This window comes from Hermetia illucens, chromosome 3 (assembly GCF_905115235.1).
Source record: "Hermetia illucens chromosome 3, iHerIll2.2.curated.20191125, whole genome shotgun sequence".
NCBI lineage: Eukaryota > Metazoa > Arthropoda > Insecta > Diptera > Stratiomyidae > Hermetia > Hermetia illucens.
The window spans coordinates 73,337,547-73,365,533 of NC_051851.1; the positions used below are offsets into that span (position 1 = coordinate 73,337,547).

The 27,987-nt window shown below is 42.9% G+C and overlaps 1 protein-coding gene across 3 annotated transcripts; it reads left to right on the forward strand.

The window, feature by feature from the left end:
- Nucleotides 1-1,201: 1,201 nt before the first annotated feature.
- LOC119651254 (lysosomal acid phosphatase-like) lies at nt 1,202-27,927 on the forward strand. 3 transcript variants are annotated; one of them, XM_038054745.1, is made up of 6 exons: nt 1,202-1,513; nt 26,597-26,692; nt 26,752-26,985; nt 27,042-27,194; nt 27,258-27,650; nt 27,712-27,927. In XM_038054745.1, exons 1-6 carry the CDS (start codon nt 1,370-1,372, stop codon nt 27,856-27,858), a joined length of 1,167 nt encoding a protein of 388 aa, XP_037910673.1. In that variant the 5' UTR covers nt 1,202-1,369; the 3' UTR covers nt 27,859-27,927. The 3 variants fall into 3 exon arrangements, with proteins under 3 accessions (XP_037910673.1, XP_037910674.1, XP_037910676.1); XM_038054746.1 differs by lacking the exons at nt 26,597-26,692; nt 26,752-26,985; nt 27,042-27,194; nt 27,258-27,650; nt 27,712-27,927 and adding exons at nt 1,566-1,661; nt 1,740-1,973; nt 2,030-2,182; nt 2,243-2,635; nt 2,703-2,960 and having other exon boundaries at nt 1,212-1,513; XM_038054748.1 differs by lacking the exon at nt 1,202-1,513 and adding an exon at nt 26,399-26,544.
- Nucleotides 27,928-27,987: the final 60 nt, after the last annotated feature.

A 27,987-nucleotide genomic window follows, 5' to 3' on the forward strand; every position in this document is an offset into this window, starting at 1 on the left:
CATAGAGCCAGAGAATACCTGGTCTATGCAAAGGATCCATTTCCGTCAATTCTATACACGTTCTTTGGAATTCGTCCTGAATCTCAGCTGGACACAGCAGAAGATTGCTTCGGTGAGTACTGAAACTTTTATCTGCAATGCGGCGTTGATGCCACTGCCTCTACCCCCATCGACTGGGCTTGGTCGCCAATTTCCGCTATGACCTCAAGTCGAACACGCTCCTTGATGGTGCCCGGATTGTATCTCGTGAGTAATAAAGCGGTACTGATCTGCGACTCACTGCACAGTCACGTGCGCAAAACGCTCAACGAATGTCTAGTACAACAAGGGGTGGTAAGATGTTGTACCCGCCTCCGCCATTATTTCGTAGTAGGCCGTGATGTCCATTACGGAGCCCGACCCAGTCACCCAGTCGGACCACTCCCGCCGCTTATTCGTACCGGACTTCAAATTTCTCCTTCTTCTCATTTTTGGCGTAAGTGAGTAATCTGCAAGACTACAAAGTTCCTGCGCTTTCCTCACCTACCCCCTGAGACGCGACGGTGACGTACGGCCATCTAGACTGAAGTTATCCATTCCTCCTCCTTTCACAACCGGGCATGAGACCGGTTACGGCGGAGTTTATTTTTTAGTGTCCTGGATAACTGAGTTGTTACAGCACAAGGCTGTCGTACGGAAGATCACTGGTGGTAGTGGAATTTGTATCGTGATTTGACATCGGATACCAGTCGACTCAGCTATGAATGAGTACCTGAGTCAAATGAGGGTAATAATCTCGGGCGATCGCAATGCTGACCACATTGCCTCCTACAGGGTACTGTAATCCTGTAGTGTACCGCTACGGTTTTTAATGAAGTGCTCTAACATACTTCAAGGCCCTGATCCAATATTGTTGCGCCAATGATTATTATTATTAGTTTTTTATTAGTATTACTATTACTATTGCAAAAAATCTATTATAATCGTGAGTAATAATAACAAGGAAGAAAAACTGTTTTTGCGGGCCAGTGTTATCAACATCAAACGTAAGTGTGCTCCAAAGCACCGGTAGCAAAAATATCTAAATAACTTTATGATAATATATACTCTTGATTTTGTAATCGCACCTAATTTCACGCATGTATTAGTGTTTCTGTAATTGTACTATGATTGGATATTAGATTTATGATGGAGCTTAGATTACTTTTTGCTATAAATTGTCTGGATTTTCTCTGGACCTTCATCGGTTCTGCAGCCGTTCTGCTGATTAGTGGAATCATATCAAATCGGCCACATATTATCTGCTTTTCTCGTTGCTTGCGATAAAGTTAAATTGTTCCGAAGTGTACCATTCGTCAGTCAGTATAGTTTTTCAATAATTTCAATTAAAATGGCTCTGACTAAGTTTGCTACTCGCAATCTTATTTTACTCAGTGTTTTAATACTAAGTGGGGCGGGTAGTATTGGCGCAAGGTTCACTTCAGGTTATTCGCAATGTGGAAAAGGGAAGTCTACATTGAAAGCCGTTTCAATGGTATGCTGTGTTTTATACATTGTCGAGTTCATTTCTCAGTTTTGTTTATTAGCTTTTCCGGCATGGGGATCGAACACCAACGTTGGCATATCCATTGGACCCTTACCGCGACTACCCTTGGCCCGGCGGTTTCGAGGCCTTGTCGGAGGTATGCATTTTACACAACTATTTCACATATTGTATTTTCACTCTATGTTTTCTACCTATTTCATTGCAAATATTTTAGAAAGGGGCTCAACAACTGCATACCTCTGGAATCATAAAATCCGCTCGATATTCTTCCCTTTTTTCTACAAATTGCGACTTAGCTGCGACCCACACCGTCGATCTGGATAAAATTTTAGTTTTCAGTAGTTCCGCTCAGCGGTGTGTTGACACCGTTACAAACTTCTTAAATGGATTTATTAAAGTCGAATGGCCCTCAAGTCTAATTAATGTCATACCACTGGATCAGGATGAGGTAGCATGTACCAGCTTTCATTTTTCTCACTTGATCTAAATTCAAATTCGTATCAGATGTTAGCTGTGCCTGGAAAGCCATGTCCGAAACACGAAAGTATCATAAGAACTGGGCCGAGTTTGGATGATCCTGACTTCAAGAAAATTATAGATTTCGAATCACCAGAAGGAAAAGAACTTTTGGCTTATTTGGAGAAAAACACGGGCATGGTAAGTACAAAAGTATAAGAAAAGCAGCTCAATCAACAAAAATGTATTCCATTTGTACAGCCTGTGTTTTCGTCCACTGTCCTTCACTATCTTGAGGATACTCTGTCAATTCAAAAAAGCAACAATCTTGAATTACCTGCCTGGAGTGAAGCCGTTTATGAGCCATACCTCAAGCCCTTTGCTCTCGTTGTTTTCAAAGCTTGGGCCTCTTCGTATTATATGGAATTTCGCAGTTCAATTTTACTTAGGAATATTACGAACATATTCGACAATGTGATCGCAGGATCAGCCGATCCAAACATTTTGTTGTATTCGGCTCACGACGCAACTATTGGTGGAATGCTTTATTTCTTTGGCGTTTGGGATCAGGTGCCTGGCGTACCTGCCTACGCATCCTCACTCAATTTGGAGCTTCATGAAAATGCAGAGATAGACGACGATTATGAAGTGAAGGTAAGTGGATACTTCTACCAGTTATACTAAGAATAAGCCGTTAGTTCTAACTCTGCGTATTTTTCAGTTGGTGTATTTTCCATCTTATAACGGCGAAAATCCTATTGAAATCAAGATCCCGAATTGTCAGGCACCGTGTCCTTATAAGCAATTCAAGTGGAATTTCCAGCCAAGACTTACACCTAATTATGATAGTGTCTGCTCGACATGAGGAGCTGAAAAGAATTCCATACTAACGAAAAGTGCGCAAAATCTGATCAGTATAGTGTGATCACTAAGAGCAACTTGTATCTATGTCTTTTTCTGAATAAAGCGACTATCTGAAGAGGTTGTATTTCTGTGTCATTCTGCATCAAAAATAAGTCCATTAATGTCCATTAATGCAGGAGAAGAGTCCAACGACGATGATTGAGAACCTTAATTTCGTTGGTGTTTATCTTCAGTCCAATTCTATTTGCCTCTGATTCTAATCCAGAGCCATTGTCCAAGACCCAGGAGCAGGTGAGAGAGCAAATAGATGTTATCAGCGTAGTCGTATTTGAGGAAAGATGTCATTGGCCTCCTCCATATCTTCCGGTCAAGGCAGCATGAGTCACCGATAACAAAGAGAAATATTATAATATCGGGGCAACCCTGGCGGGCTTCGCTTTGGACCTCAAAATCCCGCGAGATATGACGCCTCTTCGGGACGTTGCCAACGACCTGCGTAGCACCCAACGTGCCACTGTCAAGCAAATGCTGAATCATACAAGCTGTCGATGTTGAACTTGGAGGGTTGCGATTTTCCCTGCTTACGAAATTGTCCCCTTTCGAGGCTGATGCCAACACATCTATTTTTACCCACCTCCAGAAAACAACAAAAGTCTTCAATCTGATTACTTGTGAGGTGTCGGCAGTGTTCGAACAGTGTGCCACCAACGACGAGGCGGTGGAAGTTGCAGAAATCCATAAAGTCTCCCACCATCGTCGTTATGGCCGCCAAGACTGTGTTGCCCCATCAATTGTCCGAGCAAGTTGTTATCAGAACTCTCCCTGGCAATCAGATTACTCATCATGATCATAATGTCACTTTTAGGGAGCCGCCCCTAAACTGCATGCAAATTGTAGTGGCCGCGGCTTTGCGATATTGACAACATTTTCTTTTCCTTGTCCATTGGCAATCTGTCCAGAGAATGCATTTAATAATATGCAATATTCTTTCATTTTCTAACTACGCCATGCTATTAACACAGGCAAAGGAGGAGGGTTGGAGTTAGCGTACTTCGTACTATCCTCAGTAAAACAAAAATCAAATGCTGAGATCAGGGAAACAGATAAATAGAGTATAATTGGAGTTATTCCACTATGCTAAATCCCACCTGATCTCTCTTGGTGACACATCCCACCGCACGCCGGCCAAGAAAATACATACAATGTCGTTAGAAATAAGATCATCGGATTGAGTCACAAGCCTGGGAAAGATGCTAGGGCGTTCACCTCACTCGACGGGACAGGACGGGCTCCGGTCAAATCCAGAAATGGGCAAGGGTTCTTGATGAACAAAACAAATACGTCTCCGTGCGCTAAATTTTGACACCCTAACTGGAAAGACCGACGAACTCGCAAAAGCCCTTCGGAAAAGCGCATTGATATCTGCGCTCTGCAAGAAACCCGATGGTGTGGTGCCAAAAGCTGCAACATTGAACGCGAACAAGGTAAAAATGGCTGTAACCTCTTCTCTTTTGATAGCCCACACACTCAATATGGTGTTGGTATTGCCATCTCAGAGGGTTTCCGTGATATCATTAAAAAAGTCGAACAATTTGGTGATCGGCTAATGAAGCTCACCATAACATCAGCTGATAGCACTATTCACTTCTTCACCGCATACGCACCACAGACAGGTCGACCTGACACCGAGAAAGATGCATTCTGGCAACTTCTCGATGAAAAGACTTGTCATGTGCCTGCTGACGACTATATCACCATTGCCGGCGACCTTAATGCTCATGTGGGTGAAAAGGGGGGTTCGGAACGCGGAATGAGGATGGCGAGCGTACAATCGATTTTGCGGACACCAATGACCTTGTACTTATGAATACATGGTTCATCAAACGATTGTCTCTGCTTCCTACATTTTAAAGCGGGAACAGTAAAACGCAAATCGACTATATTCTCATACCGTCACTGGCTACAAAGCCGTTCTTTATGAGACCATCGAACCTCAACATTGGCCGTTGATCGCCATCCTGGCCCACCGGACATTAAATGGTGGCGATTTCGAGAGAAGAAAGAAGAAAAGATCTCACTTACGCAATTACCAACCATTGCGAATGTGGAAGAATGGTATAAGCAAATGAAAGACACAACGCACAAAGCGGCCCCTGCAACCCTCGTGTTCACCAAGCCGGGTAAGCGGTACATAAATCGAGATATTTAGCTTTCGAATGATGATGTTGAAATGAAGGTCCGTGAAAAGAAACGCCTCTACGACGATACAACACTGGCCAATTGGCAAATTTATAAGAAAGCCAACCGGGAAGCAAAGAAAACGGTCGCTGTCACCCGAGCGGAGCTTTACAAAAATCTTTACGATAAACTGGAAACTCGGGATGGCGAGAGAGATCTGTATCGACTTGACAAAAGCCATAACGACCGCACACAGGATATCAAACACTTCTGTTGCGTTAATGACAAGAACGGTACTGTGCTACCAGCCGTCGAGCCGCAACGGATAGATGACGAGAATAGTTCCAACAGATTTCAACTGAAGAACTGCAGAAAACTTAGTTTTTCTTTTCATCATTAAAGATTCAAACTCTGTATATGGAATGTCTATGTCACATGAAATGAACAAAATAATTTTCACGGAGGCATCTAGCGGCAGCTAGTTTCATTTTATTTCACTTTCCACGAATTACTGGTTACATAGAGATAAAAATATCACTAATCTGTAGTAATCTTGAAAGCTCTACTTTCATGAACTTATTTATTTAGGCAAAAGTTATACAGCTATGACACCAGATTTGAACATAACGTTTGAATATTAAAATTTGCTTTTCAAAAATATTCAGCCCCGGGGGAAACTAACTTCTCAGTTAGGAGACGAATGCACTCAGCTATAGACCCCAAGTCCTTTTAAGAGAGGAGGGGGAAAAGTCACTATAGCTGAATGGCGGTGAAATACCAAGGCGTCTTAGGAAATTGATGGAGTAAACTCCACCCAGACTAATTATTTACTATTGAGATGGGTTGTCGGTCCACCGCTGAGATAATTATTATCATGTAAGCCGGAGATTAAAAATTCACAAAATGCATTCCCTGGCAACTAAAGAGGATTGAGATTTGTGGGGTGGTAACCTAAAATTCTCAAACGGAATCAAGACTACATGACTTCAGCGATATAGGTCTCATATTCTGGGGTTCACCGAGGTAAGGCAGTGGGACTATGAGAAACATTCTTCTCCCTCCTACGACACTATGCTAGGGCATCCTGCAATGCCTATCAAAAGTAAGTATCAGTCCGCAGTCGGTTCCACCTTCAAGTCCTAGGATTGTTAACTATGAGAGATCAATGGAGACAATATAAGGAAGGAGGAAGCCTTCTAGTCCACGTGAGACTTCCTAAAAGTAACTTTGCAACCACGATGAGTGATCTAATTGCCAAGGGTCGGCTCTCATAACATGCTGTTCTGACATGTGATAAAGGAGCACGATTGTGGTGACTGGTCAACTTGAGAGAGATTAGATATTGTCTGCTATTTGTAGTCTAACCTAAAATTGATAGACAAGTAGCTTCCACCAAATTAAAAATTTTTAGTTTTCAATGTAGATATATATTTCGGGAGCAACTTATCCCCTTCATCAGACAAAGGTTCTTAGCTTTGTTAGGCTAGCTACTGATACGGCAAACAGACACAAAATTATTTTTGTCAGTAACTCATTCAAACGAGGTAAAACGATCTCTTTGCAGAATTGTCAATGTTGACAGAGTTTTTACTTCCACTTATACCTGAGATATTTCCCAGTAAAAGGAAGAAGGGGGCTGTCGTGAATACAACAACTGCAGTACTCCCTACCATCGCGATCATTCTACCTAAAATCATCCTGGAATCTATTAAAGAACATCTGGAAAGCTGGATTCCGGTCAGAAAACATAACATCAATTCATTTAAGGGGAATCTTAGGACGAGTGTGACTATGGACGGCGGATGACGAATGAAATACAACATTGACTATTACTTATTATGCGATGAACCAGAAGGCGGCATCCAGGGTTTAAAAGGTAGTACCTATCTCTGAGGGACTCGAATATTCAGAACTGCAATCCCCAACAAATGCTTTGGTATTTCACGTTGATTTAACACCTACAGCTGTATTAGCTTTACTTTGGTGACAGGCCCCGCGACAGGTCGACCAAGAAAATGCATAGAATGTCGTTACAAACATGATGATCGGATTAAGTCAGAGGCCTCGGAGAAATGCTAGGGCGTCCACCTCAGTCGACGCGGCAGGACGGGCCCCGGTTGTGAACGGGACAAAGGCTGAAGAAAAAGAAGAAGCTGTATTAGCTTTACTACCAAATCTCATTCTCACCTGCATGTTGGCAATCCGTTGACAATGCCAAATGGTAGACGAGAGAAGGTGATACGGCTAAGCAGATCGCAAACTACAAGACAGATGCCTTGGCGGTCTAGGAAGTGAAATACTAATTTCAGCAGTGAGGTATTTGACTGTTGAACGCACACTATTTTCAAAAATGGAAAAAAGTTTGGAATACGAGAAGTGGTCCATATGAATTTTTGTCAAGGCATCACAGACTCCAAACTAACAAAATAATGGCTTGCCTGGAGGGAAAACTGAATGTTTCAACGCCGTCATCGGAAGACGAGGGCGACTTAGCAAACCATGAGTTCTATAGTCGCCTTGAGTCAGTGTTTCGTCCACTTTCTTCAAAAGACTTGAAAATAGTACTCGTTTAATGCAAAGATCAGAAAAGAGCTGGTCCACTGTAGAACTACTGGGGGCATAGTTTTCACGATATACATCATCATCATCATCAACGGCGCAACAACCGGTATCCGGTCTAGGTCCGCCTTAACAAGGAACTCCAAACATCCCGGTTTTGCGCCGAGGCCAACCAATTCGATATCCCTAAAAGCTGTCTGGCGTCCTGACCTACGCCATCGCTCCATCTTAGCAGGGTCTGCCTCCTCTTCTTTTTCTACCATAGGGTATCACCCTTATAGACTTTCCGGGTTGGATCATCCTCGTCTATACGGATTAAGTGACCCGCCCACCGTAAACTATCGAGCCGGATTTTATATACAACCTGACGCTCATGGTATCAATCATAGATTTCGTTATGTAGGCTACGGAATCGTCCATCGTCGAATTTTCGACCCTAGACAGGAGAAATTATCAACGGTCTCAAAGTTGTATTCTCTCTCTTTATTCTACCCGTTTGACCAGTGCGGTTTGATGTTGTTGGTTGGTTGGTTTTCGGTGCTGACGATGCCACCATATATTTTGTCTTGCCTTCATTGATGTTCAGCCCAAGATTTCGCACCGATTACCCCCTGCTCGATCCGGATGAAGGTAGTTTGTATATCTCGGGTGGTTCTTCCCAAGATGCCAACATCATCAGCATACGCCAGTAGTTGGGTGGACTTAAAGATTTACCTCAGCACCACGGATCACTCTCTCCAGGGCCAGGTTAAAGAGGACGCATGATAGAGCATCCCCTTGTCGTAGACCGTTGTTGATGTCGAATGGTCTTAAGAGTGATCCTGCTGCTTTTATCTGGCCTCGCACATTGGTCAGGGTCAACCTAGTCAGTCTCTCATGGCCGTGTACAGTCTTACCCCGGCTATGCTATCATAGGCGGCTTAAAAGTCGATGAACAGATGGTACTACTGTTGTTCATATTCCAACAGTTTTTCCATTGTTTGCCGCCCAAGGAAAATCTGGTCTGTTGCTGATTTGCCTGGAGTGAACCCTCTTTGGTATGGGCCAAAGATGTTCTCATCCGGCCTAGCAAGATATCGGAGAATATCTTATAGATGGTACTCAACAACGTGATACCTCTATAATTGCTGCGCTGTGTGATATCTCCCTTCTTTATATATGAGGCAGATAATGCCTCCTTGCCGGTCGTCAAGCATTGATTCCCTGTCCCACACCTTCAGCACAAGGTGCTGAACCACTTGGTATAATTGGTCGCCTCCATATTTGGCCAATTCGGCTGTACTTCTATCGATTCCTGGCGACTTATGATTTTTAAGCCGATGAATTGCATGAACTGTTTTTTCTATACTTGGTGCTGGCAATATTTGTCCGTCGTCTTCAGTTGGCGAGACGTCCAACTCGCTGATGTTCTAGTTATTCAGTAGTTCATCAATGTACTCAAGCGATCGCTCCAATATGCCATTCTGTCGGAAATCAGATTTCCTTCTTTGTCTTGGCAAGATGAGTGTCGAGGTGTGTAAGGCTTCATCCTGCTGATTTGTTGGTTAAATTTCTGCGCCTGGTGCAGTTGCTCCCTGTATTTCCCGAAATCACAGACCTGTTGGTTCCTTTTTCCGTCTGCGAAGTCACTTCTCCTCTCGCCGGAGTTCGTGATAAGTCTCCGCGCGTGCCCGCGTCCTACTCAGTATGCAGCATTTTTCCATTTTTCATCCATTTCCCTCTTATAGGTGTTGCGGAGGGCTGTGTTGTGGATGGCTTCAGTGTTCACTCTCACCTGATTCTCAGAGGGGATTTTCGGTAGTGTTGTTATTCGAGCTCGGAGCACCATGCCAACAAGATGGTGATCCGAGTCTATATTGGCACCCCTATATTTTCTGACATTCATCAAGGCTGAGAGGTGGCGTTCAATGAACACGTATGTTTGTGGACCGCTTTCCGCGCAAACCAGGTACTTCCAGCAACCATTTCGTGTGACACTGCTAATTGAATTATCCGCAGTCCGTTATCTTTTGTATTTTGATGTAAGCTATGGGAGCCAGCATATCGCCTGAATTAGGGCTCCGTCCCTATTTGGCTGTTAAAATCTCCAAGTATGATTTTGATTTCATATCTGGGACAGACTTCCAGGGTTCGTTCTACTGCCTCGTAGAAAGTGACCTTCTCCGACTCTGCAGTCTCCTCTGTAGAGCGTGAACGTTAATGAGGCTTATATTTCTAAATTTGCCTCTCAAGCGCAGAGTGCATAGCCGTTCGCTTATGTTTTCAAAGTCAACAACAGCAGGTTTAATTTTTTGGCTGACTAAGAAACCTACTCCGAGCACTTGGTTTGCTGGATGGTCGCTATAATATATGGTGTAGTGACTCTTCTCCAGGAAACCGGTCCCTGTCCAACGCATCTCCTGCAACGCTCTTACGTTGCTCAGCAGCATTCGGTGTGTACAGAGAGCGCACGTTCCATGAGAAAATGCGCAAATCGTTAATCCGTTGTCGTTGCCGGGTTCATCGTTGTAACATCCATTTATTCCGAGGTTCCTGCTGTGGCTTCGTAACAAGTTGTTATCCGTGTAGGGTTGTCAGCCCTACCCAACCCCCAAGCTGGAAGACCAGTTAATACAATTTGTCCCGTTTTTAGGCACGGAAGACTCGCCTTCATCCTTCTCCGTCTGCAGCTTTTCGTTAAGAAAGAGCTCCCAGCGGTCACCACATGGAGGTGGAGATAGGGTTTAGTAGTAGAGCTGTTGGTGTTGGTTCAACAGACATTTTCCAGGTCTGTAAATTGAGCAGTAACTTTGAAACGCATAATTGAAGATTCACCATAAGTTGACGAAAGGAATAACAGTGGTCTAGAAGTATATTTTGTTAAGAAGTATATTTTGACATAAAGCAGATTAATAAGCCCAAAATTTCGATAGGAAGCTCAATTTCGTTAAACAGTCTTCACATATCGAAGGAGCAGAAGCCAAATAGACTGGTGCGCTACTAAAAGCAAGAAGTTTGATGGTGGCAATCAAGCTTCTTGACCTCGCAAAAACGGTTTGGGCCGATAAAACTGCGTGAGCAAATTGCAAATAACCGAAGTGCCATTTGTTTTATTTATGACAAACTGCCCTAGGAAAACTATAAAGGGATATCGTTGTTGTGTACATATTGCAAAGTATTGTCAAAAATAATCGAAAGAAGGTTCGAATCCTTTTCAAAAAATATTGCTGGTGAACACTATGAAGGATTTGAAGATAGATAGTCAGCAATTAATCAGTTATTCTCAGCAAACCACGTACTGGAGAACTGGTGGGAATATAACCTTGATGTCCACACAATTTTCGCCGAATTGAAACAGTCATGTGACAACATTGATTACTAGATACTGTTTAAAGTACTGCCTGAATATATATAGTTTCCATTTGCCTTTTAATGGAATGGTCAATAGGTCAACAGGTCCACGGTCATTAGTCTGAATCGACCTAGTTCTTCATTCGAAGTGTATCGTTCTTCATTCGAAATTGTATGTATGATTATGAGAGATTATGAGATAACCGCATTTCCAGATTTTAGACAAAGCAGGAACAACATAATTTCGGTGCCACCCTCGGTAGAAACCACACTTTGTGGATACACTCCTTCATCAAAGCCTTCGATATTTTGTTAATTATTGCAGATAGGAAGAGTTCGATGATCCGTGATACTGAAAACCCTTGTTTTGTTGGTGTGAATCTACAGTCCGGCTTTACTTGTGTCTCTGTCCAAATTCAGTGCCTTTTGCTCGAAGTCCATGACTCGCTCAGAGACCAAACAGGTATCATAGGTATATTCGAGGTATTTGAGGATAGATGCCGTGGTCAATTTAAGCCCTGCACATCCTCCGCACAAGGAAACGTGAAGAGCGTCACCGGTAACAGGAAGAAATAATATCGGTGAAAAGATGCAACCCTGCTGAACTCCGTTTTGCACATTTTGCACCTCATACGTCGCTTTTAGTTTCTCTGGAGTACCCCTCCTGCGTTGGACAGTCTAGATACACTGCTTGTTGATGTTGTCGAAAACCTTCTTGAAACCAATGAAAGGATCTAGACTACGTGTACTGTTATAAACGATTCGTAAGGTGTTGATCTGGTCAATACAGGAGTTGGGGAAAGCAGCTTGTTCTCTGTCGATCAAAGTTTCGAGAAGTTTCGTGATGCGATCCAAGGATATTTTAGTTATTATTTTTGCGACGGTGTAAACACCCGTAATCGTTTTGGGCGCCCTTTTTTGGAATCTCAACGTCAGTAATAAACCGAGCCAGAACTCGCGTCCAGGATTCCTAAGCATAGTACCGCAATAGAGAGAGGGATACTCTTCAGAGTCCCATCATCACACTTCGCTTAGGCCCAGAATGTTCACTTATCGAGTTGGGGAAAGCGAGTATTCTAGGGAGCCTCGTTGTTGAAAAGCATGCGCAGATTCCAAAAACCAATCATTATTCGTTTTCGATTGCCAAAGGTCTTAGCCGTCAGGTTAGTTCCTATTTGAGGCGTTGTTAAAGTTTCAGTAGCGGTAAAATTTCGAAATTTGCAAGTTGTTAGACCGCACATTTTTATCACTTTTAGTCGCCTTTTACTACAAACACGAAATATTTTGAATGTTTTCTTTAATTTATCAATATGACAATTAGTCGTACTAACTTGCAAGTAAAGATACAAAATAGGCTCAAAAGATGTTTCGGTTCTCCGGCGAGCGATGCAAAGCTGTTGAAATATGGTCACCATCTCTCCATCGAATTCAAAGTTACCTATGACAGCGCAGTTAGGCTAGAACTGCACATAGACATGAGAGAATTAGGTATCCCGATAAGACAGGCAAGGCTTTTTAACCTGGCTTTGAAAAAAGTTATCCGGATACTAATGTGAATGCGAGAAGCATTGACAGCACTCACGATATCGACATAATAGAAACAAGTCGGGAAACCGGAAACGCGTCAGGTGTGAAAGATTTTGTGTATTGCTTGTATAAGCACATATGAATGGTCAATGGTCCCATTTATACTAGGAATGTTTATGGATTTAGCTTGTCAGACCATCGACTATATATGACTCTGACATTCAAAGCCTTACAGTGCAAGAAATTTGCACAAAAATGGTAACTCTGATCTATTTCCACCAAACTTGGTAGTATCTTGATCAATAGTATATCTTACGTTAATGCAAAAGTTGACGATTCTGGAACAAACTTAAGGAGCAGACAATTTCTAAAAAGTATAAATACAATAAATACGGTTATGTGCACACTAAGGAGAGTATTTTCAGGGCTAGATACCATGCACACGAGCCACCATGTTTTTCTTTCAGATATTTGGATTGGGTAGTTTCTGAAAACGGGCCCTTGGAGTAACTGACACTTTTGGACCCCGCACTCATTCCTTTTGCAACCAATATCACAGTTAATATCGGCTTCGGAGAGTACTGATCGAGACCTTTCATTTGATACCTCACGTGACCTCACTTTACCTCAGATTAGAATACCGTTGCGCTGGAAACGTTTCATCATAGGTTCATAGATCTTCTTGTACAAGACAATGATCTCATGTATTTCTCAGAAACCTCGATTTTTAGCTGGGAAAATTGAGAACTCTCATTTGCGCTCGAGAGAAGAATCTTCCGATGAATTTTTAGCCCCTGAAAGGGTACAGACGATTCCGTAGCGTGAACAGTGAAATTTATGAGTGATACCAGTTTGGTTGTGGATAAAATCCAGTAAAAAAGGTTGCTATGGGCGGATCACCCAATGCTTCTGACTCAGGATAATCTATCACGGAAAGTCTGAAGGGACCATATCGTTGATAGAAAAGGAGGACATGGCAGACCCTATCTCTGAAGGGGCAATGGCGAAGGCAAGGACTCCAGACAGCTTTTAGGCATTTCAGCGCCAAACTGAAATGTCTAAAGGTCCTTACTAAGGCATGCTTAGACCATACACCGGTTGTTACATTGTTCGCATCGTGCCTCACAAAATATAGCATACAAGCAACGGGTTAAGCGGGCGCCGAAAATTAGTCAGAACACATCAGATTTCCCGTAACGCAAGTCAGCAGACTTTAGTCATCACGATAATTCCCCTGCCCAGGTGAATGGAAGCAATCTATAGTATACGTGTTTATTTCAATCTGTACACGTGATTCATGACTTTCAGATTTTGTGAATTTTGTGATTACTGTTCGTTGATAAGTTAAGTTATGAAAAAAATGTCTGAAAGAGGGTGAGATTAGTCCAGTTAAGCTATGAAAATGAAAAAATAACTGCAAAAGGAGGCAGTTACAAACAAATTGCCAAAAATATCTTTTTTTCAGTAGTCAGAAGCTGTGAGTAATTTAGATTACGATTGTGAGTAGTTCATATGAACCGATTCACACATAGAAAGTGACTTTTCTTAATAACTTTGTGCAAGCGCGACAACATGCTTTAACATGTTGACGCTTTTCTTATGCAAAATGAGTTTTCATCACCTGAGTCCTGGCTTCAGACAGGATCATCACTACGAATTTCTGACCCAGATTGAAAACCATCGCATCAAAGAAGATTTTTAATGTAGGGAAGAAGGTTGCTTTCTATGAGGCTTCCTAACATTGTGGTTGTAATAAACGATCCAAATTTTAAGATGGACCACCTCGTAATCGGCGGCACATTGTTCAAATACAGGGCCTGCTACCGAGTCAGTTAAGTTCCAACTGACCGGCAAAGACAATCTAATCAGGTAGACCATATTACAATTATCTGAAGATTTGGGAGTTGTCTTCTGAATGGGCGTAAGAAAAGACCTGCAGATGTTAAACTTGAAAGGGATCATCACTGTCAGCATATTTAAACGGGCAATTGTAATGTTTACGCAATTAGTTCGTCAAACTATTCACTTTAGAAAGATGCGGACATTCAAAGTCTTAGAATACAAGAAATTCGCACAAAAGTGACAACTTTGACCTATTATAACTCTGTTAGTAATGGCACGATCTCCACCGAACTTGGTAGTATTGTGCTAGTGTGGCCTTCATTACTGCAACTTGATGATTCTAGAATAAACTTAAGGAGGGGAGAATGAGTCTTTGAAGTAACCGACTCTCTTCGGACCTCTTTGCAAGCATGTCAAAACTAAATATCAATTTCGGAAAGTACTAATCGAGCCCTTTCATTAGATACACCACACGACCATATTCGGCGAAAACTTTTTTTCACCCTCTTTTGCATGTATATGGGCACCTCCATAAATTCAACGTTGAACTATGTTACCCACTGCATATAACGGGATTCACAGTTCTACCCAATTACGTATCAACAGGTGTAACCGTTTCTGAAATATTATGTGTGACAGACAGACAGACAAACAGAGAGACGGTATGTCAATGTTCGACATAACGTGCACCATGCGATTAAAGATCTGGCTGCGTTCCTAGAAGTACGTGATGGGTTGAATATATTTAAAGAAGGCCGAAAACAAGCAGAAACTGCAATGACGCAATTAACGCCAACAGCAATTTCATCTAGGAGAAGCTGCAGTACTCTTTTAGAAGAAACAATGCAAATTGCATCAGGCAGAAAAGAAACTCCGGAGTCCTACAAAAGGCTAAGAGAGTATAATGGGAAAGCCGAATCTACTCAACGGAGTCGGAAACAAAATAATGGAAAATACGCCTCCAGGTAAGGCAGGAAAGTTATCTAAAGGAAGATTACTAGTTCCGACTACAAAAGATGGCAAGAGTATTGAAGTTTCCACTTGAATTAAAATCGAACACAAACTGCAGAAGAGAAGCCGACCCAATGCGCTTATCATAACGAAAGAAAGCGATTGTTCATTCGGCGGCATTCTAAGCAAGGTCAAGGCCGACACCTCGTTGACGAGGCTAGGGTATAAGGCGAACACCTAAGAGCGACTTACTACTTAAATCTAAACAAGGCGAAAAGTGAACGACCTAAGAAGAAAATTGAATCGTCACTTGTTGGAACGCAGAAGTCAAATTAAGTAGAAATCAAGTAGTCATTCAATGTAGGTACATTATTCTGTTAAGGTTAAGTCGCACTGCGTCCTTAAAGAAGATGTTAAACCGCCAATTCTGGACACTGATATTCTACGGTGGTGATGGTGTCTAGTGTATGGGCTCATGGTCAAAGACCGTACAAGGGTACACGACAGGTTCGAGCTGTACCGTAAATGCGAAAAAAAAGGTCGCATTGCTAGGAATTGCGATGAAATCCCCAAGTGCCGGTTCCCCAAGCAAATGAATGACATCAATAACGTCCACATCATTAGCAGCAGCATATGTCCGGTATTTACAAAAGCGATCAACACTATGTATAAATGAGGTCGTCATTGTCTGCAAACAGTACAAAGACCTACATAGTGAAATTTAGGTTGCACACAAGAGCAGCGATATAATCATGTGGCAATCGCGCCATAAAAGGAACAATGAAGAGCCTAGAAAGTGGCTTCATGCAAGCGATACTAGATGGTATATCCATCAAAAGCTGCTTTGCGGCACCAAGACGCATGAAGTTGGAGTTCCAATCAATGTTGGAGAGGCTAGCGAGGAATGGAAGACAATGTCCCTACGCATGGGCTGAAGCATGAAGCAGCCGATCCAATATGGATTGTTACGCCAACGATTACCTTACCTTCTGAAGAAGCGAATTGGTGTCGGTAATAGATGTCACATTTGTTAGTGACACTTTAGCCAAAGATCTCGAGAGGCAAGTTAGTGAAAGTTACACACACAGCAACCACCAGGTCATGATTTTTTAAATCAAGCATCTTACAAAAATAAATTAATGCCGGAAGACAGCTGTAGAAGGAGGAGTCAACAGGTTTGCCAAAGAAACTTCCAAAGAGGTCCTGCTGCAAAACACAGCAGAAGCTGATTCTCATACCCAAGCCAGACAAACCGCTCACTGACTGATGTGCCTCCTAAATGTACAGAAGATTATTTCAAAATTGGAATAGAAACTATTCATTCCAAGTCTCCACTCAAGTACTTAGACGTTATGATCGACCAGAGGGCCTAAACAGCGACACAACTGATTCGGATTGCGGAACCTTGAAGAAAAATAAATTTTACGATAAAGTTAATCGTACACATGAACCACTGGAAGGAAAACTCGTGATTGAATTTCTAGAGAAGAAGTGGGATTTGGACGAACACGAGGGTCGCGAAGTTTAAAGATTCCAAAGTCGTAAAGGACATTCAGTATATTAATACTTCAGCTGATAAACCCAAACAATTGGGATGCCGTTCGTCACGCCTGTCAACTGGCCTTGATACAATTGCAAAAGAGCGTGACCACCACAACGAATATCCCCCATCTCCTAGGAGTAATACTTCACCTACACATGAATATAGTCCAGCATTTAGCGGGGCTGAACATAGTAGTGGTAATGGATAGGCTGGTAGTCCTGTTGCCTGTTTGCACTTCAAATCACAAGTGTAGGGCAGTAACCAAATCATATAACATTGGAGCGCTGTTCGCGAGAATGCTACAAAATATGGATTGCCCAAGGGCAGTAAGTTCGATCCTACCGTATGCAGCCCCAGTGTGGGCAGATGCACAGCAAATAAGAGGAAGATTGGAGCTGCATATGGCATAAGTGCACTTCGAACATGTTGCACTTACAGGAAAATATCCGATGAAGCATGTCTGCGTAGCAGGAGAGGCAGAGCGAGCCGGGAAAGGTCCGCTGGAACCGCAGAATCATATGGGATATCCGGAAAGGGATCGAGCGATCTCAGGACGAACTAGGTTCCCACCTAACACAGTTTTTAAGGGGACACGGAAGGTATCGAACATATCGATCGATAATTCGCCAAATTGCCCAAAGTTCCCAAATATTGAAGAGGACTAGCCCAGAGGTTCTGCATTGAAACTGCGACCAGCAAGCACTTTACACCAGAAAATATAATGGAACATATGTTGAAATCAAAGCTAACATGGATTGAAATGGCAAGGGTGATCGCAGGCCCCCATCAAAGGCTTAGGCAGGAAGATGTCAACCGGAACACGAATGTTAACACAAGTGCAGGAGAAATTCTGATTCAACCCCAGAACGTAATACCATATGGGAATTCTTTTTTTTTCTGGCACGGATGTGTTTCGCGACCAGGAGAAGCACAAACTGCCGCAAATGTCATTAACTTTGCCACCATATACCACATCACGAAAGAACTTTCAAGTGGTCGTATGCCTTTGAGCCTTCTCGTGAGTGAGGGTTATACCGAGGGCGAATAGTAAACTCGATATAGAAGCCACTGGATGATGCAAAATATCGATTTAATAAAATTGGTTCTCCTGATACGATAACAAAAACATACTGACTAATGTCCTTTGTTTGCAATGTACCTATTAAATTACATTTTTAACCCAATTGCTCTCATACGTGCAAAAAAGTCGGTTAGTACTTTCCAAATTAGATCTGAGTGTTGACGAGAGTTGCAGGCAGTAAGGGGATCGAGAAAGGGTCACTTAAATTAAGTGGCCTTCTCAGAAAGTACCCATTTGAAAAATCGGGCGAAAATCATGGTGATGCATGCCGCTATATGACATTTAGGTCTCAGTTCAGATATTTACAAAAATATAGTTAGGAATTATTATTGTTATTATTTTTTCAAGAGACGACCGCAACCCCGTTTAGTTCATTATATGTAATTATGCAATAATATAGATCGAAACATGAAGAATCATACTGGCAGGCTTCGTGGCAGTCATGCTAACCAAGTTACAGTGGGTCAAAATTGTCTTTTTTGCATACATTAATAACACCCTAACAATGGGAACCTAGAATGTTAGTGTCACATTAAACCAAGTAACGTGATACACACAAAATGTATACACAACGAAATTAGTACAATCGGAACCCCCGATTTTCTAAATATTCAGCAATTTTTTGGGCGAGTCGATTTTTGTTTTGTCTGCACCGAGATTAGGATGGTCAAAGGGTAGTAAAGGTCCGAGAGCGAAACGTGGATTGGTACACACAATGGTGCGTAAAACCTGAGAAACGCCTGCTGAACCAACACTAACAGATCTACTACCAAACCGTATCTTCACCTCCACGTGGTGATCGCTTGGAGCTCTTTCTTAACGAAAAGGAGGATCAAGGATTAAGGCGAGTCTCCCGCGCCTAAAAACGGAACAAATTGTACCAACTGGTCCTCTAAGTAGGGTTTGGATAGGACTGATAAACCTCGAAGCTACAAAACGAGCCTCGGACTGGATTGACTACCCAACAACGAACCCGGCAACGACAATGGAATAACGATTTGCGCATTTTCATATCGAACGTGCGCTCCTTGTACAGATGTGAAGCTGCCAACCAGCTAGCCGATACCCAGTCCCAATATAGGGTTCATATAACAGCGTTGCAAGAGATGCGTTGGAAGGGACCGGTTTCCTGGAGATTAGTCACCACACCATATATTATAGTGGCCATCCAGTCGTCTAGTTTCTTAGTCAGTCAAAAAATGAAAACTGTTGTTATCGGCTTTGAAAACATAAGCGAAAGGCTATGTATTTTGCGCTTGCCAGTCAAATTTAGCATTATATAACCCTCATTAACGTTCACGCCCCTGCAGAGAAGATTGCAGAGCCAGAGAAGAAAACCATTTACGAGGCAGTAGAATGAACCCTCGAAGCCTGTCCCAGGTATCATACAAAAATTATACTTCGGGATTTTGATAGCCAGGTAGGGACAGAGCCTGTATTCAGGCGGTACGTTGGCTCGCATAACTTACATAAAAATACATATGATAACGGACTACGGATTATTCAATTAGCAGTGTCACACGAAATGGTTGTTGGATGCACCTGGTTTGCCCGGAAAGCGGTCCACAAACATACGTGTTGATTGCACGCCGCCACCTCTCAGCCTTAATTTTCTTTTTCTCTTCAGCCTTTGTCCCGTTCACAAGCGGGGTCGACTCGTCGTGATCGGCTTCGCCATTTGGCTCTATCGAATACCTGATCTGGGTGCAATCTCGAGGCGTTCAAATCCCCATCCAGCGTATCAAGCCACCGTTGCTTAGGTCTGCCTTTTGGTCGTTTACCATCGACTTCAATGTTCAGACCAATCTTGGCAAGTGAATTCTCGTTTGCACGAACTGCGTGACCATACCATCGAAGACGCCTCTCACGCAACTTTTCCACGATCGGTGCAACCCCATAACGATCGCGGATATCCTCATTTCGGATGTGATCTAAACGTGTGACGCCACTAGTTCAACGTAGCATCTTCGTCTCCATTACCGCAAGACGCCGTTCATTGTCTTTTATGGTCGGCCATCACTCAGAATCATAGAGAGCGACTGGACGGACGACATTGCGGTCAATTTTAGATTTGAGACGTTCGTTGATACGTCGATCACAAAGGACACCAGTTGTGGAACGCCACTTCATCCAGGTTGCGTTAATGCGTGAAGCCATTTCATAACGCAGTTCTCCATTGGCTGATAGCGTTGACCCGAGGTATTTAAATCGCTCAGTTCTAGGCAGATCACTGCCGCTGACAGTGATTGTGCCTGTTTCATGGGGATCGGTCGTCAAAAATTCGGTTTTGTTTAAATTCAATCTGAGACCGTATTGCATGAGGCGATCATTCCATTTTTGAACAAGTTACTCGAGATCATTTCTGCTATCAGATGCTAGGAAAATATCATCTGCATAAAGCAGTGTGTAGGGCGCTGGACGTTGGATATCCCGTATGACGGTGTCCATAACAAGGACAAAGAGGAGTGGTGAGAGGGTACTTCCTTGATGAACACCAACAGAGACACGAAGCGGTTTTGATACACCCGCCAGACTTCGAACTTTACTTTTCGGATCGTGGTAGAGCAATTGAACCCAGCGCACGAGTTCTTCTGGCACGAAGTGTTGTCGTAAAGCATACCAGATGAGTTCGTGTGGTACACGGTCAAACGCTTTCTCTAGATCCAGAAAGGCAATGTAAAGAGGGCGATGCTTCTCACGGTGTTTCTCCATAAGTAACCGCGCAGCGTGTATTGCGTCAGTAGTTCCGCAGTTCTTGGCAAATCCGGCTTGATTCACAGTTATTTCAACGATTTCGCGAATACGGTTGTCAAGAATGCGTTCAAAAATCTTCATGGTATGGGAAAGTAACCGGATCGGACGGTTATTTGAACATTCTGCTGGGCTACCTTTCTTTTTCCATATTGGAACAGTGGTACTTTTTTGCCAGTCAGATGGTGTTCTTCCTTCCTGAATAACCCGGTTAAAGAATTCACTGAGCTACAGTGTTGGGTCCCAGCTCTTCGCTTTCCAGAGCTCAGATGCGATGTCGTCAGGTCCCGTTGCTTTCCCCGATTTCATTTGTTTTATTGCCTCCTCGACTTCAGTCGCGTTGACTGGTGGAACTGCTCCAAATGTCGGCAATGATTGTGGAAGTGGAGGATGAGCAAATTCTTCAGTTGAAATCTGCTCAAAGTATTCTCGCCATCTATCCGTTGCGGCTCGACGGGTGGTAAGCAAAGTACCGTTCTTGTCATTAACACAACAAAAATGTTCGATATCCTGTGTGCGTTCATCACGGCTTTTAGCAAGTCGATAAAGATCTCTCTCGCCATCCCGAGTGTCCAGTTTATCGTAAAGATTTTTGAAATGGTTTGCTCGGGTGACAGCGACCGCTTTCTTTGCTTCCCGGTTGGCATTCTTATAAATTTGCCAATTAGCAGGTGTTTTATCGTCGAGAAATTTGTGGTAGAGGCCTTTCATTTCACGGACCTTCATTTCAGCATCATCATTCCAAAGCCAAGTATCTCGTTGATGTACCGCTTACCTGCCTTGGTGACCCCGAGGGTTGCAGAGGCCGCTTTGTGGATCGTGTCTTTCATTTGGTTCCATAATTCTTCCACATTCGTAATGGTTGGCAATCGTATGAGTGAGACCGTTTCTTCTTTCTTCTCATCAAATCGCCACCATGTAATGCGCGGCGGGCCAGTGCGTTCCTTACGCTGTTTTATCGGTGGCTTAGTTCGCAGAACGGCAATCAACGGCCGATGTTGAGGTGCGATGGTCTCATAGGGAACGACTTTGCAATCAGTGACAGTGGTAAAATGTTGGCGTCTTAAGAGAATATAGTCGATTTGTGTTTTATTGTTCCCACTATAAAATGTGGGAAGATGAGACAATCGTTTGATGAACCATGTATTCATAAGTTCAAGGTCATGGGTGTCCGCAAAATCGATTATACGCTCGCCACCTTCATTGCGCGCTCCAAACCCCTTTCCCCCATGGCACCTATTACCGTCTGCCTTTTCACCCACATGACCATTAAGGTCGCCGGCAATGATTATGTAATCGTCAGCAGGCACGTGACAAGTCTTTTCATCGAGAAGTTGCCAGAAGGCATCTTTCTCGGCATCTGGTCGACCTGTCTGTGGTGCATACGCGGTGAAGAAGTGAATAGTGCGATCAGCTGATATAATGGTGAGCTTCATCAGCCGATCATCAAATCGTTCGACTTCTTTAATGGCATCAGGGAAACCCTCTGATTTGGCAATGCCAACACCATATTGAGTGTGTGGGTTACCAAAATAGAGAAGTTTGTAGCCATTTTTACCGCGTTCGCGTTCAATGTCGCAGCTTTTGGCACCAGACCATCGGGTTTTTTGCAGAGCGCAGATGTCAATGCGCCTTTTCCGAAGGGCTCTTGCGAGTTCCTCCGTCTTTCCTGTTTATGGTATCAACATTTAGCGTGCAGACACGTATTTGTTTTGTTCGTCGGTGCGGACTAGCTTGCTTACGTCCTGATGCCGTCCATGTGTCAAGAACCCTTGCCCATTTCTCGACAGGACCGGGGCCCGTCCTGCCGCGTCGACTAAGGTGGACGCCCTAGCATTTCTCCGAGGCCTGTGACTTAATCCGATCATCATGTTTGTAACGACATTCTATGCATTTTCTTGGTCGACCTGTCGCGAGGCCTGTCACCAAGAGAGATCAGGTAGGATTTAGCATAGTAGAATAACTCCAACTATACTCTATTTATCTCTTTCCCTGATCTCAGCATTTTATTCTTGTTTTACTGAGGATAGTACAGAGTACGTTGCCTCAAACCCTCCTCCTTTACCTGGGCTGTTAATAGCATGAATGTCAGAAAATATAGGGGGCCAATATAGACTCGGATCACTATCCCGCAGGCATGGTACTCCAAGCTTGAATAACAACGCCGTCCGAAATCCCCTCTGACAATCAGATGAGAGTGAATACTGAAGCTATCCACAGCATAGCCCTCTGCAACACTCACAATTTGGCCCAGCCTCAAAAGAAGTCGAAACGGCTGGTTCGACTATGAATCTGAACCAGCAACGGAACGGAAAAGTAATGTTGCATTCTCAAAAAACACGGGCACGCACAGAGACTTATTACGAACTCCGGCGAACGAAGAAACAACTTCACAAACGGAAAAAGGAAGCCTGGGGGAACCAAGAAATCTGTGAACTCGAAAAGTACAGGGAGCAACCGCATCTGGCGCGCAAGTTTTACCAACAAGTCAGCAGGATGAAGCCTTGCATACCTCGATGCTCATCCTGCCGAGACAAAGAGAGAAATCTGATTTCCGGCAGAACGGGCATATTGGAGCGATGGATTGAATACTTTGATGAACTGCTGAACAACCAAAATATCAGCGAGTTGGAGGTCCCGCCAACCGAAGACGACGCAGTAATATTGCCTCCACCAAGTATAAAAGAAACAGTCTGTGCAATTCATCGGCTTAAAAATCATAAGGAGCCAATGGAATTACAGCCGAATTAGTTAAATATGGTGGCGCCCAGTTACACCACTTGGCTCATCAACTTGTGCTCAAGGTATGGGACAGCGAATCAATGCTTGACGATTGGCATTATCTGTCCCATACATAAAAAGGGTGATATCAAGCAGTGTAGCAATTATAGAGGTATCACGTTGCTGAGTACCATCTATAAAATATTCTCCTCTATCTTGCTAGGCCGGCTAGGCCCATACGCCCAAACATCATTGGCCCATACCAAAGGGGCTTCACTCCAGATCAGATTTTCTCTGTGCGGCAAGCGATGGAAAAACTGTTGGAATATGGACAACAGTTGCACCATCTATTCATCGACTTTAACCTGGCCCTGGAGAAAGTGATCCATGATGCTGAGGTAAATGTGAGGGGCACGATCCTCTTTAAGTCCACCCAACTACTGGCTTATGCTGACGATGCACGAGATCTTGAGCTGCATATCAATGAAGACAAGACAAAATATAGCACCGAAAACCAACCAACCAACAACATAAAACCGCACTCGTGAAACAGGACAAACAAGACTTGTTAGCACTAAACAAGACTTGTTAGCACTAAACAAGACTTGTTAGCACTGATGAAGGGAACAAGTGGTTCCCGAAATATTGGTATTTGCAAGAATAAATATCTACACCAACGAAAAAGAAACAACAAGTTTTTTATTATTTCTGATTTCCCGACTCATTTCCGTGCAGCTCAGTGCATAGTTTGTGTCCGAAGTATGACTAAGGCTACTAACGTAGTCTTGTATACTTTCGGGCTTATCCCCTATCAGGTTTTTCTTGGGATCGTATATAGCAGCGTTAAGTCATTATTTGCTTGATGTGAGCAAATTTGTTGGCAATCTGCTTTTGCTTGCCTTTTCAAGATTTAATAGTCAGAAGCGCAGTTGTCATTCGACAGCAGGAAAACTCATTTGCTGTTCGGATGGCGGAAGTTCTGAACAGTTTGCCGGACTATATTGTTTATCACTGGACCTCCATCAAAAGCTCTTCACTCGTCTGAATGAATCGAGGAGTGTAGGTAACTGCAAATTCCTGTTGCCGGTAGGTCGGCGAATGTCCGAAAATGCAGCAGAGTGTGCACCGTGGTAAGACGGCATTTGTTTTTGCGCTATTTTCTACCGCAGACGTTGTCCCAAATAGTTACGCTTCACGGAACAACTTGCGGTAACGGTCGAATCCCAATCCACGATGACGATCAGGTTAAGAGGCGGCAGGAACATTTTACTACGTTTCTCAACCGTATAACATCTCGAGAAGTTCCAACTCTTGTGGAGGCTAGTCACCATATCATACTCATCTAGACAAAAGTGAAAACATCTCGGCCAGCAATGAGCTCATGCGGAGCAAAGCCACTAAACTTGACGGTCTAACCTTAAATAATCCTCACCTGATACAGGAAAATATCTGGCGTGCTCTATGCAGAAAGGCATTATGGGGAAACTTATAGCTGTGATCACCATTGCCTTTTCCAGCGCACGTAGAGGATTTCAACGGACCATGAAATCCTTCCTCAAACATCTCCACCATGTTGATGACATCTACCTGCTCTCTCACCGAGCAGAGTCGAACTGAAGATAAATATTAACAAAACAATCATTCTCAATCTGATGTTCGTACTTTTCCTATCTACATACATTAATGGGCTAAACATCGTGGGCGTTGATCAGCTCGTTTATCTTGATGGTTGTGATCCGCCATGTTAGTGAGGTACTCCAGCCTGGGAAAATTCCGAACCAAGATATGGGGCTGCGTACAAGTCAGGTGCTGATAAGAAAGCAGAGGCGGCAATGGGCAGGTCACACTTTAAAAAAGGGCAAGAACTGAATTGCTGGCGACCCCATACAGTTGAAACTGCTATCGCATTGTGGTTAACGAGCGGGACGCTATAAAAACACAGGGCGCAGAATAGTAGTGGAAGAGTGTAGACTTCTCGGAACGGCCTGGAGGAAACTGATACATATCTTGTCGAATCGGCAACAATCGCGCGTAAGCGCCACCATTAATATGTATCTGGTGTTTTTGAATTGTCAAAAACACCGCCATGCTGAATGTTGTCATTGGCTTGTCTGGCGAGGTGTTTGACTACATTCATTTAGGCATTTCTAGCGGTTGTTGACTCATTACTTCAGGGTGCGCAAATATTCCTTCACCTTCTGTAGTGCGCCGCATGTTTCCCATTGCAGTTCCAGTGTCGTTGTTGTCCTTATCGCAGTTGTTTTTACATGCAGACAAGCAAACATTTTGAAGACGACAGTAAGATCTATTGTATCTAAACTTTTAACATCGCTGGCGTTGAACTGATGTAGTTCTTTTATATGGCTCCTCGATGTTCACTTTTTTCCTTTCTTTGTCTCTTGCTATTGCCGGAGATTTTCCTAAATTGACAGATTGCAGACTTCACCTCTTCAGTCCTGTTTGCTTTTTCGACTTTGTGATTATTGCACCAAAATCGTTGTTGGATAGAAAGATCAACCGTCTAATCCTCCATCTTTTGTTTCCAAATTTTCTGAGAACTTTCGTGAGTTCTTTCGTACTATGATTTTAGCCTAGATCGGTTTCGTAGGTGCTTCATTATTTCCATTTAAAATTATATCAGACTGTGTTTTTCTACTCAATGCCATATTTTTTTTGTTTGAATTAACTATGTAGGAAATTAAGGATTCAAACATATAACCATCGGTCACGTCATTTCTATTACTACTGAGAATATTCTTAAAATTTTAAATTCCGAGAACTACTAGCTTCCCATCCAGTTCTCCTGAGATAATAACAGCAAGCTTCCTATTTTTGATCCTTCTGGTTAGATCTGAAGTAACCAACAGTTGCTTTTCGAAATTAAAACTGATTAAAAATTATCTTAGGATGTGTGTAGGACAAGAACAGCTATCAGACTTGCCAGTAATGTCTGTGGTAGTTTTACTGATTAGTAGATTCATATCAAATCCCCCTAAATTATCTACTTTTCTTTCCGTCCGCGATAAAGTTAAATTATTCTGAAAGTAATAAGTTACCAGTCAGTCGAAAGTTTCAATCCAAATGGCTTTGACCAAGTTTTCAACTAGAGCCCTCATATTAGTCGGCATTTTTATGCTGTGCTATGTCAACGGGGCATTCTCTTCGGGTTACTCGCAATGTGGAAAGGGCGAATCTACATTAAAGGCGGTTTCAATGGTATTTGTTCTTTTACACTCTGTCCTGTTCGTTTTTCAATTTTATTGATTAGCTTTTCCGGCATGGAGATCGATCACCTGCAGTTCCTTATCCATTGGATCCTTACCGCAACTATCCTTGGCCCGGCGGATACGGAGCACTGTCGCCGGTATGCACTTAATTTTAATACTCATATTTATTTCACAATTTCAAAGTATAATTATTTAGAAAGGGGCTGAACAACTATTTACTTCTGGATTGGCAAAATCCACTCGATATTCATCGCTTCTTTCTGTTAATTGTGATCCAAATGAAGCCAACACTGTCGACCTTCATAAAATTTTGGTTTTGAGCAGTTCTGTTCAACGGTGTGTCGACAGCGTTACAAACTTCCTAAATGGATTTATCGGAGTTGACTGGCCGTCCAGCCTAATTAACGTCATACCATTGCTTGAGGATGAGGTAACATTAACAGGCTTTCACGTACCCCGTTTGATTTTAATTCAAATTCGTATCAGATGTTAGCTGTGCCTGGAAAGTGGTGTCCCAAACATATAAAGACCATAATAACCGGACCTAAGTTGAATGACCCCGAATTCAAGAAAATAATAGATTTTGAATCACGAGAGGGCCTAGAACTTTTAGTTTATTTGCAGAAAAACACGGGTCTTGTAAGTAAATAAACACAGTCCAACCGAACAATTTTCCAGATTTATTCTATTGTACTTCTGTAGCCTATATTTTGGTCCACCATTATAACCTTCCTTGAAGATGTTTTATCGGTTGAAAAAAACAACAATCTGGAACTGCCTGCTTGGACTGACTCCGTTTATGAACAATACCTCGTTCCCCTCACGCTCGTTGTGTTTGATGCGTGGGGTTCTTCAGAATACATGAAAATTCGCAGTTCGGCTCTTTTTAAGGATATTACAAGTAGATTTGATAGCCTGATCACAGGATCTGCCGAACAGAATATTTTGTTGTATTCAGCTCACGACGCAACTATTGCTGGAATGCTTCATTTCCTTGGTATTCGGGATCAGACTGTTGGCAAGCCAGCCTATGGAGCCTCACTTAATTTGGAGCTTCATGAGAATTCAGAGATACAGGACGATTATGAAGTGAAGGTAAGCAGAGACAGTCCTAATTAGTATTAATGATAATTTCATTTTAACATGTATTTTCCAGTTGTTTTACTTTACATCCTACGGCGACGAAAATCCGATTGAAATCAGCATTCCAAATTGTGCAACACCGTGTCCTTACGAGCAATTCAAGTTGAACATTCAGCCGAGCATTGTAGATGATTATGATGGCGCATGCAAGCTGCTTTGAACTTACAAAGATTGACCGTTAACGCCAACTGTACGATCGGTTCTACCACTATTATATGTTCCTCAATAAAGCGATGACACGAAAGGATTGTTTTCCTGGCATCCAGTAACTGTAATATATTTAGTGTTT